The sequence below is a fragment of the Halichoeres trimaculatus genome, unplaced genomic scaffold, assembly GCF_033239565.1.
Source record: "Halichoeres trimaculatus isolate MK-OKI-2021-1 unplaced genomic scaffold, fHalTri1.1 fHalTri1_scaffold_2, whole genome shotgun sequence".
Taxonomy (NCBI): Eukaryota; Metazoa; Chordata; class Actinopteri; order Labriformes; family Labridae; genus Halichoeres; species Halichoeres trimaculatus.
The window spans coordinates 10,525,291-10,539,688 of record NW_027437180.1 but is presented as its reverse complement, the minus strand read 5'-3'; the positions used below and the strand labels follow the sequence as shown (position 1 = coordinate 10,539,688).

General features: G+C 38.4%; 1 protein-coding gene across 1 annotated transcript in view; it reads left to right on the top strand.

Annotated features, from left to right (window-relative positions):
* Nucleotides 1-417: 417 nt before the first annotated feature.
* The window catches only part of LOC141785256 (alpha-2-macroglobulin-like), a 30,241-nt gene continuing 16,260 nt past the window's right edge, over nt 418-14,398 (top strand). Inside the window, exons 1-14 of the mRNA XM_074663446.1 lie at nt 418-503; nt 674-854; nt 1,433-1,586; nt 2,934-2,986; nt 3,223-3,243; nt 3,350-3,515; nt 3,593-3,677; nt 5,665-5,809; nt 7,280-7,397; nt 7,538-7,647; nt 7,732-7,908; nt 11,855-12,055; nt 12,459-12,522; nt 14,208-14,353. Of these exons, the coding sequence (XP_074519547.1) occupies nt 418-503; nt 674-854; nt 1,433-1,586; nt 2,934-2,986; nt 3,223-3,243; nt 3,350-3,515; nt 3,593-3,677; nt 5,665-5,809; nt 7,280-7,397; nt 7,538-7,647; nt 7,732-7,908; nt 11,855-12,055; nt 12,459-12,522; nt 14,208-14,353 (1,707 nt within the window). The remainder of the gene's footprint in view (nt 504-673; nt 855-1,432; nt 1,587-2,933; nt 2,987-3,222; nt 3,244-3,349; nt 3,516-3,592; nt 3,678-5,664; nt 5,810-7,279; nt 7,398-7,537; nt 7,648-7,731; nt 7,909-11,854; nt 12,056-12,458; nt 12,523-14,207; nt 14,354-14,398) is intronic.

The window sequence follows — 14,398 nt, the reverse complement described above, 5'->3', positions numbered from 1 at the left end:
TTCAACAACTGTGATTCCTGCAGCTTTCAGCACACCAAGGACTACTCTGACTAATCAGGATTTTAAAAAAATCCTTAGATTTATTTTATTTTTTATTTTTTGGGGTTTTTTATATTTACTTTTTAAAGCCTAATTTATTCATTTATTTATTTATTTATTTATTTATTTTTTGAACTATATTTTAAAATTTCCCCTCGAGTCAGTCTCCTTTATATTTGCAAATTACATAAAATGTTTTAACACTTTATTTTGAAAAGTTGAAAAAAGTAAGTTATTTGTTTTTGTCCTTACAGTAACTGACTGATGCAGAGGTTACCCAGAAATGCTGAGTGGGTTTGTGTGACATGGGTGAAAGGTTTATTGATTTTTGGCAGTTTATTTAACACAGGCTGTCTCTGGGACTCGTCACAGTTAGCCATGGATCGTCCTGCTGTTCAGATGTGGACATGGACACTGTTTGTTTACCTGAGTTGGATGTGCGTGGTTGGAGCCACTGCTGGGCCGTGAGTTGACCAAATTAGACATTAACTTCTTCATACAAATGTAAAACATTTGTTTGTTAAACATGGTAAAAATAATTCCAAAAAAAGTTTTTAGCGCCTGTAGTGAAAATATTTAGTATAAGCGGTGTATGTATGTGTGTGTGTGTGTGTGTGTGTTTGTGTGTGTGTAGGCAGTACATGGTAGCCATTCCTGCGGTCCTTGAAGCTGGAGCTGAAACATCATTTTGTGCGAGTCTCCTAAAACCCAACGAGACTCTGGTCATGACCGTCACTTTGAGGTCCCAAGATCAAACTCTGACCCTGATGGAGGAGACTTCCAGTCAGGAGTTTCACACCTGCATCAAGTTTCAGGTTGGCTGATTCATTTACCCATTGATTTTCTGAATATCTCTGTGCATGGTTAATCAAAAGCAGTCCTTAGTTTAAACTCTGCAAAACACAACTCATACAAGTTAGCTCAAGCAATGGATGCTTGTTTTTCCCATGAAAAAAGAATGCATCAAAAGAATGCTGTAAGCTTTTATTGCTTTAAGCTGTCATGACCATCAGTGGCTTAAAATTCTTGACAAATGTCTTCTGCAAATTTAAAGTCAGAATACAAGATCAGCATTAAAAAAATGAAAGCATCCATACGTTTCCTGAAGGTGTTAAGACATTATTTTTCTTCTTCTTTTTTTTTGTAGCTTGAGTTGTGGGATCACCTGGCAAAATGAACTTGTGTAAAGACAGAAAAAAAATAATCTAAGACCTGTTAACTTATAAGAGAACTTCCTTGGCATGGTAGCAACAAATTAATAGATTAATAGATAACCCAGTTGAACACATTAAATGGCAAACAAGTATGCCCCTTATATGTTTTGAATTGTTTACATTAAGAACAAAGTCACTTTAAGAGTTTAAAAAAAAAAAAACACATCTTTCTTTCACAGCCTCCTCTAGTGCATAATGAAGTTTGGAACTTGGAGGTGGAGGTGCGAGGACAAACATTTACCTCAAAAGACGTCAGAAGAGTCGTGATTAAAATCTACGGACCCAGCACATTTGTCCAAACTGACAAACCAATCTACCTCCCAGGACAAACAGGTAAATTTTATTACTTTATCTACTGTAACAACAACAGAGCTGAGAGACATGAGATTTCTTTTTTCAGTGTAGATTCAAACATTTGGACAGATTTGTCCTAAATTAAGTCATTTTTCATGACTAAGACAACATATTGTGTTTCTTTTTTTTTTCATTGCTTGTTACTAAAACAGAAAGTCAAACAGCGGCAGCGCACACACTATGAGAACACACTCACCATCCCAGCAACCACCTGTAGCATCATGTGTCTGTGTGGGAGAGACTCAAGGGCCGTGCACCTGACTTGACATGTTAGCACAAGCAAACCACGGGTATTTGATACATGCCTGGTTGGCAGAAAGCTTCTTCCAGTTGCTATTCAACACTTGCGCTCTGGGTGCGCTGTGATTGGTTGACGTGACCACAGTGACTCTCCGCTCAGAAATGTCCCAATTCAACCAAAACATCATACAGGCTAAGGAGAGGGACGCTGACACACTTGTATAGAGGCCTATAGGACATGATTGAGCCTGATAATTCCAGTTAAAGTTGACATTTCCTTTTTTCATGGAAAATCCTGCAGACTCCCCCTTAAATAAAGGTTAAATGAATACATTAAATAAATCATGTTGTATACTTAATATGCAATCATCATGGGTGATCCCTGGAGTTGAGAAATGGTACCATTCTGGGCATAGCACTGTGGTTTCCATGTGTCCACTCGAGGCTGGCCAAAAAGCCAAGAAATCCCCACTGGAGCTTGAGTAAAATGTCCTTTCCAAAGCACAGACAAACATGTTTACAGCCTGGATTGGAAACAATTTTAGTCTCAACATTCCTTCATTCTATTAAAACAAACTGTACAGGGTTTTATTTGTTTATTTTTTATTATATATATATATATATATATATATATATATATATATATATATATATATATATATATATATATATATATATATTTTACACATCCATTTGATCATCTAGAAAAAGAGTTTTGTCCAAATTTGCTAAATTTGAGGCACAGCTGACCTGACACACAGGCCAGTCCTTTTCCATGTTTGCTAAGGGCTAAAGTCTATATCAACCCAAGCTCTTAGTTTGTTTGTAGATTCATCCAAATATGACTTTAAGTAGCTTTTTCAATATGTTGAATGTCATTGATTCTATCATTGTACTATTAACAACTATCCCTGCTTGGCTAAAACCTTTAGATTGAATTTTTGCAGCTTATTTCCACATTCATGATGTAACTTGTTCATGCCAATATTTGAGGTCCATCAAGATTTTTTTTTTTTTAATTATCATCATTTTTAACTTAACTGGATGTATTTGCAAGTTACAAGTAATCGTTTTGTCATTTCGCAGTGCATTTCAGGGTCATCTCACTAGATAGCAAGCTCAGACCTGCCAATCAGTGGGTGAGTATTTGACCAAATAAAGAATCTTATAACAGTCATTGCTAAGTTGTGAAACACTTGATGGCTGGCCTGATCAATGTGGCTGTGCTGAAAGTGCCCTCTATGCAGTCTGTGCCTGTTGTCCATAATATTTGCCTTATAGTGTTTGCAGTTTAATTTAACATGGAAGGCCAAGCGTCATAGAAACACTGCAAACCTAAACCTGTAACATTCTGTTTGTCCTTTTTCTCCTACAGTATAATGTAATTGAAATTGAGGTGAGACAACTCATATTATTTAAAAAAAAAAATGCCCAAAATGTGGCGAGCTTTAGAATGGGAGAAAAGGTAATATTGATCTCCCACATTTTCCCCCCAAATACAGGATTCTTCAAATAACAGGGTTGGTCAGTGGTTAAATGAGAGCTCCAATGGCAAAATACTGCAGCTGTCTTATCCGCTGAGCTCTGAGGCTCGTGAAGGAACCTACAAAATTGTTGTGCATATTGATGGACGGAAAATTGAATCCAGTTTTAAGGTGGAGAAATACGGTGAGTTATAGTTTATTATACAACTTTTCATTTTTATTACACAACTTAAATCCTAACACATAAAAGTTTGTCTGCAGTTTTGCCAAGATTTGAGGTGAAAATAGAAACTCCTGATGAAGTTAGTTATTGGCAGGAAGACTTCAAGGTGCAAATATGTGCAAAGTAAGTAAAATTCGCTCAGTCCTCCCACGATTCCATAATTAAAATGAATGTTATACACACCTGTTATCTGATTAACGATAATTATTCTGATACAGAAATATTAACTCTCCCTCTCTTCTATTTATCAGTCCCTAAACACTGCTGTTACTTTGTATGTAATCACTGATTCAGTAGATTTCTGTTCAAACCTCCAGCTTTTGTGCCTGTAATCTTTTTTTTATTTCTTTCCAGTTTATTTATTTCATCTGTTTACATCATTTTAGTGTGAATTTTAGCTGTACAGTGTGGAAAATAAGTATTGAACGTGTCAACTTTTTTCTCACTTTATTTATTTCCAAAGCTGCAGTTCAAAAGAAATTTCAACCAGACATTGGTATTAACCCAAATAATCCCAAATGAAAAGAAATCATGACATTCAGGTCCATAAATAATGATTATGTGGATTTAACTACAATAACACAGGAAAAAAAGTATTGAACACACCATGGAAAGGCTGTATACTTTGGCAAGGAAATGCACCACACCACCTGAAACCTGTCAGTAATTATTACTTGAACTTCCAATTAGTGCAAACCAACATCAGCTGGGCTAGAGCAAATTGATGGTCCTATAAAAAAGGTTGTTTTTTCACCAAGCAGTTAAATATGACACACTTCATGATGGGTAAAGGTAAAGAGCTCTCTGAAGACAATCACAACCTGATTGTTGCTCAGCATCAGAATGAAACTGGTTACAGACTTATATCAAAGCACCTGAATATTCCAGTCAGCACCGTTGGGGCCATTATTCACAAGTGGAAGAATCACCACCTTACCATCAACAGGCCGCGCACAGGAGCTCCTTGCAAGATTTCTGATCAGGGAGTCAGAAAGATAGTCAGAAGAGTACTCAATGAGCCAATGACCACCCTGAAAGTGCTCCAGAAAGACTTGGAGGCAGCAGGTGCAATTGTTACAGAGAAAACAATAGGCAATGCACTCCGCTGCCATGGCCTCTATGGACGCTCAGCCCGCAAGACTCCATTCCTCAAGAAAAGGCATGTTGCAGCTGGTTTAAAGTTTGCTAAACAGCATCTTGACAAGCCTGTAGAATACTGGGAGAATGTTGTCTGGTCAGATGAGACCAAAATTGTACTTTTGGGTTGTCATACTACATACCATGTTTGGAGGAGAAATGGCACTGCACATCACCCAAAAAAACACTTTCCCAACAGTGAAGTTTGGAGGTGGAAGCATCATGGCATGGGGTTGTTTCTCATCTCATGGTATTGGCAAACTTCATATAATTGACTGAGCAATGAATGGAGCCATGTATGGGGAAATTCTTGATATGAATCTGCTGCCATCCACCAGGATGATGAAGATGAGACGTGGCTGGACCTTCCAGCAGGACAACAATCCAAAGCACACGGCAAAGTTGACTCTCAAATGGTTTCAAAAAAAGAAAATTAATCTGCTAGAATGACCCAGTCAGTCACCTGACTTAAATCCAATTGAACATCAATGGAAAGAACTAAAGAAAAGGGTTCACTAGAGGGCACCAAAGAATATTCAAGATTTAAAGACAATCTGTGCAGAGGAATGGGCCAAAATCACACCTGAGCAGAGTGGGCAAACATACAACAAGCGTCTGGAAGCTGTCATTGCAAACAAAGGCTCCTCCACTAAGTATTAGATGAATTTCAGTTAGTGTGTTCAATACTTGTTATCGCACTTAATTCCACATAATCATTATTTATGGACCTGAATGTTGTGATTTCTTTTTATGTGTGGATTATTTGAGTTAATACCAATGTCTGGTAGAAATTTTGTTTTAATTTCATCTTTGGAAATAAATTTGATGAGAAAAAAGTTGACGCGTTCAATATTTATTGTCCCAACTCTATGTACCCGCTTTAAGCTGATACAAACCCATTGCCCTCAAAGGGTCAAACTGATCTGATGTCATAGTTTTGTGATAAATTGACTGTTTTTCTTTATCTATGTAGGTATACCTATGGACAGCCTGTGGCAGGCAATGTAAAAATTGAGTTGCAACGACCTTCCAAGCGCACAAGGTACACAATGAGACTCTTTTTTTATCCAAGGGAGGCCATTGATACACCCCCACTGTCCTACACGGAGATACGACAGGTACGGTTTCTAAACACTCAAGGACATTTTACAGAAGATGAAAACATCACACAATAATAAAACATGAAAAAGTACAAAAAAAGTACATTTAAAGGCAATCATACATGAAAAGTGTTTCTTAAAAAGTGGTTTTGGTGAGTTTTTTGTAAGTGGAAAGGTCGGGACAGTCACAGATAGACGTGGTAAAGCATTCCAGAGGGTGGGGATGGTGACAGAGCTTTCTCTGTCACCCCAGATTTATGTAAGCTTATTCAGGAAAAAAAAATCAAATGAAAATGAAAATTCAGTACGGGAAATACATTTTCATTTCAAGGCACAATGTTTGGGCCATAATTAAAACTAAGTGTCAAATATCCAATTTTGATTTTCATCTCCAAGACTGCTCTTTATGTGAAATTATTCAAATTAAAGAGAAAGGGGGTTTGCATTTTGATTTTCAAAAAATGGTCTGCTAAATACTGTACATAATTCAAATGAAAATGCCTGATTCACAAGCACAGCTGCGGTGGGTGGGTGAGGGTGTTTGTCTTCTTCTACTGTTGGGGATGAGGTACAACCAAAGGTCCACATTTCAATTTTATTTTCACATTGGTCTGAGGGCGAGTTTGAAAATGAAAATGAAATTGGTCTTTTCCTTGTCATTTGGGTTATTTTATACATTGTGCTTGCTGAAATTGATTATGTAAATGTAGTTTCTTTATTCTATTTTCATGTTTGCATTTTCATTTGAACTATGTCCAGTATTCAGTGGATCATTTCTTGAAAATTACAGTATTTTTTTTTTTTCACTTTATTTTGAATAATGTTACAAAAAAGTGCAGCCTTGAAGATGAAAATGAAAATGATACTTAGAAGTTTGACATTCAATTTACAGTTTGACTCAAATATTTCCTTTTTTTTCCCTGGAAATTGAAATGTAATTTCTTGATTGCATTTTCATTTTTATGTTTTCTTTTTATTTTAATTTTGTCCCATCATTTTAATACAGGACAACATTTACAATAACTGTAAATCATTATTTCTTTTAAATTTTGAGGTCAATTTTTGCACCTGAGTGAAAATTGACTAAAACACATATTTAATTGGCTCATATCAGGAGTCAAGCTTGGGATGTGATCTCTAGTGACAGATGAGGCTTCTGCACGTTGAGTAGAAATGTCATAAACACAGACACGTGGTTCAGTCAATGGTCTGTAACTGTGAGCGTACTTTGCACTTACACTGCAGCCAAGAGGTGCAACAGACCACAACCCTCAAGTAAAATCATCTCTTCTGAAATGTGTTTCAGGAAAAGTTGTACTGAGGAAAACAAATTGTGTTTTTATCACTGGGTCTCTGTTAAAACATGTAAATTGTTGTGGGTAGTTCTAATATTTTTCCATGCAGTTCCAGGTAGAGAAGATCAAAACATCCCTGAATTTAATACAACTGTTATATTTGAATTTAATTGATCTTATTTGAACTTTCCAGATGGATAACACAGGCTGTGCTACATTTATCATCGAGATGTCCACTTTTACAAACCCTGCTATGACAGGGATGCATGACTCTCTGGTGCTGACTGCAAGTGTGGAAGAGGAAGGCACAGGCAAGTCTCAGTTAGCTTAGCATATTGGAGCCATATAAAATACTAACAGGTTTTACACAGTAAAGGAAGGATTGTGCAAAAAAGAACTCCGACAGGGTCAGCAAGACACTGTCTCACCCTGAAATCATCTTAATGTGCAGGTATTTCACACCAAAATCAGAAGATGATGGCGATCACCTATGTTGTTGGAAAGCTCATCTTTATGGACACACCTAGTGTTTACGAGAAGGGCTCAGCTGTGGAAGGAAAAGTAAGCGAAAAAAAAAAAAAAACACTTTTTACTCTGACCGTTTACACATCCCAACCTAGTCCTAAAACTCTGTGCTGTTCTCAGATCAAAGCAGTTCGTCGTGACGACACACCCATTGCTAACATGACGGTGCACTTGTTGGAGGGTGAGAAGAGGGCAATTCGTCAGCTGCAGGTTCTCACAACTAACGATGAGGGTATCGCCACTTTCAATATTAGTACAGCAGGGTTCTATGGAGACATCCATCTCAAGGTAAGTGCAGTGTGAAAGTTTGTACAATTATAACTGTAAGATGGCATCAACTCTGAAAATGATTTCTTATAAAAGGGGCTGTGAGGAGTTTTTTAGTGAACTTGAAAAAGTCTTCCTTCTAGATTGTAATCCACAATTTAAAATGGGATTATCAGTGCCAATATTGCAAGTTGGTTATTTGGAATTGCTACTTCTGAGCTTCCCAAGTAGAAGCTTGGGGAGATTTACAGCACGTCTAGGTCTCTTTGATAACACCACACCAACAGACAGTTTAGCAGTGAGAAGAGATATCTGTGTTTTTCTCTGCTAAAAACGATTTCTGTGATAAATTTTGTAGTCATGGCGGACACAGGAGCCTAACTGTCAGACAGAAAAAAGACAAAAGAGCAGAAGAAAGATAAACAGGAGAGAGGTAGAGCCTGAGCTGAAGGCTAACACAAGAGCCAAGCTGTTAGTGGTAATGTTTATTCCGACCCACAGTCAGCAGTTACTCTGCAGTGGTCTGTTCAAACTTGAGAGTCTATCAATAAAATGAAGAGTGAGGTTACGTTAGCTCTGATTGGTAGATGACTGGCAGGACATAACCAGGATTTACCAACGTCACACATTACAGACACATCTTAGAGCACTGGCCTGCCGGTAGCGCTACATATAGATGGCTGCTTCAATGTTTGCTTAATGTAACATGTCAAACCATAGCGCTACATAACTGTACTGGCAAGTACCTTACCTCAGCGTGTTGTGTCCTGTTAAACGTTGTCTTTAACGAAAAATAAAAAATAAAAATCCCCATTTAATTCCAAAAGAAACAAATGCCTCGCTAAAAGCAATTTATAACAGTGTGCGGTGACTCCAGTCCAATTAAAACAGATCCTCCTCACAGTATCTTTAGGACCAAAACCCTCTGCAAATCGTGCTCGCACTAGATAAATCTGTCACTTAACTAAATACTTGTGCAGTTAAAAGAAAAAGTGTGTGAACCCTTTGGACTAAGTTAGATTTTTGTGTTGATTGGCCAAAAAAATGTGTTCTCAGAACACTTAAAACTAAGAATTGTTGATGTGCATAAAGCTGGTTAGGATTATAAAAGTACCTGAAAAGGCAGTGATGCCCTTCAATTTATGGTCAGACAAACTGTTTAAAACTGGAGAAAGTTCAGACAGTTTGCTATTCTCCTTCCAAGTGACTGTCCTGTTAAGATGACTGCAAGAGTAGAGCGCAGAGTGTTCAGTGGGATGAAGGAAGAAAGAATCATAGAGTGTCAGCTAGAACCATAAATCTGTGGCACATGCTAACGTCAGTGAACCTACGATACGTAAAACACTAAACAAGTTCATGGAGTTCATGGGAGGACACCACAAAAGATGCCACTGCTGTCAAAAAAATAAAAAAACAAACCATTGCTGCAAGTTTGAAGTTTGCAAAAGAACACTTGGTCGTTCCACAACACTACTGGCAAAATATTCTGCAGATAGCTGAAACTCAATTTGAGTTGTTATAAAGCATCAAACAACACTATGTATGGAGTTAAAAAAGGCACAGGTGGCTGGACAGATTGGAAAAATGAATCATCACGTTTATTGAGATGTTTAGCAGGAGAACTGATAGCCACTTGTCCACCAACTGAAGCTCAACAAAGGATGGGTGATCCAAGAGGGCAATGACCCAAAGCACAAAAATAAATCAACAACAGAGTTCAGTGTCAACAGAAGAAAACAGAGTCCTGGGGGGTATTCCACGAAGCTGGCTTAGCTCAAAGCCTGGCTTATTTGGGTTAGCCGCGCTAACTTTAGCGAGAGTTGGGTTCCACAAACGAGGCTTAGGGCTAGCGTGGCTTGGTAACCATGGTAAATTAGCCAGTGCGACTAGCCTGGTCCCGGTCAGGCTAAACGTCAGGCTTACCTTAGCTGCGTCTCAGAGAAGGTCTGACCGGCTTCTAAAAGACGCCTTGTGAACTGCAGGTGTCACATTAAATTAATCTATACCTGTAATATTTGATGTTTTTGTTCAGAACCATAAACTGAGACCTTTTGGTAACTTTTCTGACACCTGCTTAAAACCCAAAAAGTCAGAAGGATCGTGAGGCTCCGCTTTCACGGTCCGTATTCATACTGAAAATCAAGATCAAGCGAGCTTTTGTCCTTCAGCTCCACGGGAGGTTTCCGTCCTCCCTGAGTTCGCTTTAGGACACCTGCGTGATCCTTTGACAGATGAACCGCCCCAGTTATACTAGACTGGAATAACCGTGAGTTAAGACATGTCAGATACTAGACTGTCTGTCCATATGGTAAGAAAGTTGGTGGCTGAGAGGTTAGAGAGTAGGGCACAGCCGCACGGTGATCCACGTTTTATTTGCGGCGTGGGTTCGATCCCACCAGAGGTAACTATTTGAAAATAATTGATTTTCTTTCTTCTGTCTCTCTCGAAGTACAGTCAACATATAACAGAATAAAGGCAGAAATTGTCTTATGATATAAAAGGTGACAACAGCCACAATTTTCCATAGAAATACCCTTCTTTACCGGCAGTCCGTTCTGATCATGATGATAATGTAAAGGTGATTCCACATGGTGAGATAACTTTGTGTCTTCCTCCTTATTTAAATATAGGGCACTGTATCACTGACACATCTCATCTGACAGCTGAATCATCTCTAATGAAAAAAAATGACATCTCATCTACATGTCTTTTTCTGCTGTTTTAGTCAGTGTTTGATGAAACATCACCCCATGAAGTATATAGCCCTATATATATGAACAGCTTTAATTTAATCAAGAAGAATCTCCTCTGGGCCACAGCAGTGTGAGGAGCTTCAGAGTGAGAAGAAAAAGGTCATCAAACTCAGCAGAAACAGTCAGTGTTGATTTGACACAAAAGCATGATATTCTTGAACCAGCAGCGTCTCTGGCTTTAATTATTGCCACCGTGTTACCCTTTTTATGTGATTTTCACCTTGTAGTCATGATACGACTCTATGAGGGGTGTTTTCTCCGCTGAGGGAAACGTCTCCGCTCTCGGTTTTGACATGATTTGGTCATTTCGACAATCGACACGTCGGGGCTTTTTATCTACCGCGGACGCGCGCTTAGCCGCAGCTTGGATCAGCCTGGCATGAATAAGCGTCTCTGAAAATCAGCTGAGCCTCGTTAGTGGAACGACTTGCAGCTAAGATTGAAGTGGCAGCTTATTCAAGCCACGCTTACCGGCGATAGCCCAGCCTTCTTTAGCCAGCTTTGTGGAATACCCCCCTGATCTCACCCTGATTGAAACGTTGTGACATGATCCCAAAATACAGATTCGCACTAGACATCCTGAGAATCCTGCTGAACTAAAACAGTTTCTTTTTTTAAGGAGGAATGGTCCAGAATTACTCCTGACTGTTGTGCAGGTCTGATCTACAACTTCAGGAAACATCTGGTTGAGGGTTTTGCAGCCAAAGGAGAGTTAGCCTGTAAAATCCAAAGGTTTACATACTTCATCCACCCTGCACTGTGAATGCTGACATGGTGTCTCCAACAAGATCATAACAACAAATGATTGTTTGTGTGGTAGCAGTTTGTTGTTGATGTTGTGAGATGAAGACTAGAACATTTTTTGACCCATTTATGCAGAAACCCAGCTCTTTCCAAAGGCCTCACAAACTTTTTCTTGCAACTGTATTTCACAATAATTGAGGCTCTTGTTTCCTTCTGTTATAGTTGTTTCTAGATGTATTTTCTTCTTCGTCTAGTGTTCACATGAAGTCATTGCATGCTTGTTTCTCGTAGTTAATTTGATCTGATCAAACAAATGGCCAGGCCCTCTCAATGGATTCTTCCAATCATACAATCTCACTTCATAAAAACTCAAACCTCTTTTTTTTTTTTTAAACTTGATTCTAGTACGGCTGACATAAACCAACATCTTTATTTATTACATCCTAATCTAGGCAAGCAGCAAATCCCATTTTCGGCAGGCACAGCGCCTGACTCCGATTTATCAAACTGGGCAGCACACAGTGTCGTTGGTCAAACCTGTTACTCCAGATGCTAAAACACTCAGCACCCTGGAGGTGCAGAAGAAGGACAAACAACTTGCCTGCGACACAGAGGAAGACATCCACATCAAGTATTTTGTAGTCGGGGAATCTCAGGGCACTGCAGACCTCATGTATCTGGTAAGTTGTTGTTGTTGATGCAATGTATTCCAAGCAGAAAATAAATAAATAAATACATAAATAAATATTAATAAAACAACAACAACAACAACAACAACAACAACAACAACAACAACAACAACAATAACAATGATACTACTACTACTACTATTACTACTACTACTACTACTACTACTAATAATAATAATAATAACAATTATTATTATTATTATTATTATTATTATTATTATTATTATTATTATTATTATTATTATTATTATTATTCATAGATACATAAATAAATAGATGAATTAATTAATTAAATACATAAATAATATTACTGCACCTGCTTCTCTTCTACTGATGAAGATATTGAGGTGTCACGGTGGATTATTTTATTCTCTTTGTCTTTTCAACTCTGCAGGTCTTATCTAGAGGAGCCATTGTGATGCAAGGATTCAAACAGATTGATGTCCAGAATATACCTGGTAAGAAGACACGGGCTTTAGTTATGGATTCAGGAATCCAACTTAATGGGAAGGATCAAATATAAATTCTCTTCTGAGTGAACTGAGGTTTTTCACTTAGCCAACATCATGAACTTTGGTTTAAAGCAATTAAAGACAAAATCCACTTGTCTTTGTATGGTGACTGATAAGGGAAGGTACAATAAGTATCTGCAGGAAAAAAAAAACTACAACAACAAAAACAACAATTTTGTTGTACTTGTTACAATGACAATAAAGTTCTTTGTTTCTTTTCTATTAATCAGAGGTTGTGTATACAGAAAAACCTGATCAAAATTCCAAGACCAGATGGACATTTTTATAAATACACATTTTTCACTGTTGGATCTTAAGAAGGTTCTACATAGAGTTTTAAATGTAAAAAGAATAAATGAAAGTGACATGAAAGCAATTTATTGAAAACAATTAAGTTGGAATAGGCTGTTGATTATTAATTAAATGTTAAGGACCACAGCCTTTTAAAAAAAAAATCTTTTATCATTGATCTGCTCAAGCAAGGCCTCGGGCAACACACCATCTGTGCTAAGGTTGGACGCAGTAAGACAGACATTTCTTTAAAGATTCTGAGGGCTATGGGACAAAAAAGTCAAGTGGTAGACCCCCAAAAAAATTTCAATGGCGCCGAGTTGGAGGATCTGGTTGGCTGTGAAGACACGGGATGATCTTCGACCCAAATAAAGGCCGATCTTGGAGCCGACTGCAACCCAATAACCATCAGGTGACATCTGAGAGAGAAGAGCTTTAAGAATATAAATCGTCTTCAAAGGCCTCATCTCTTACAACGCCACACACTCGCCTGTTTGGACTTTTTCAGAGAGCAGCAAACATGGGACACTGAAAGGTGAAGAAAGTTTGATTCTATGAGGAGAAAAAACTGAACCTTGACGTCCTGATGGCTTCAACATTACTGACATGACCAGGAGATCCCACTGGAGATGTTTTCACGGCGGCACAGTGGAGGGGGCGCCATCATGATCTGGGGCTTTTTCCTTCGATGGACCAATGGAGCTTCAGGTTGGTCAGGGCGTCAAACGGCGGCTGGCTCTGTGGAGATGTTGCAGGGGGCCTCCTTCATGACTGAGGGCCCTGGTCTGTGTGGTAATGACTGGGTTTTTCAACAGGACAACGCTGCAGGTCACAATGGGCGCCTGACAAAGGACTTCTTCCAGAGGAATCAGCTCACTCTTTGGACCATCCTGATGTTCCTCTGATCTAAATCACTCTGAGAACATTTGGGGATGGATGGAGAGGGACGTTTACAGAAATGAACATCAGGTCCAGACAGTGGATGAAGACATCTTCAAAACTTTGAGCAACGTTCACACTAGCCATAGCCAGATCCTGATTGCTGAGTCCATTTTTCAAACTTTTGTTTCTATTTTAGTTTTTTTTTTAGCTGTGGTCTGAAACTTTTGATTTGCTGACGAACAGACTATTTTTTAGTTTAATTGTTGTTAGCCAGAAAATTCTTTTTTTTTTTTTAGCTCTTTATTTAATTGTGTCCCTCACATTCTTTTTGCATTATGAAGCTCTATCTTTTTAAGACCCAACAGTTTAAAATGTAAGTTTGTGCAATTTTTCAGCTGGTCTTCAAATTGTGATTAGGTTTTATTATTAATGATGTATATGATGGTTTTCTGTTTCAGTGACTGAGGGCCAGGTGTCCTTTAAGCTGAGAGTATCTCCAGAGATCGCCCCAGAAGTCCAGGTGGTGGCTTACGCCGTCCTCCCCAGTGAGACGGTGATAGCACACAGTGCTGACTTCACAACTGAGAAATGCTTCAGTAACAAGGTCAGTGTGTCAGTGGACAACAGTCTCAAACAACACAGGGTAGAG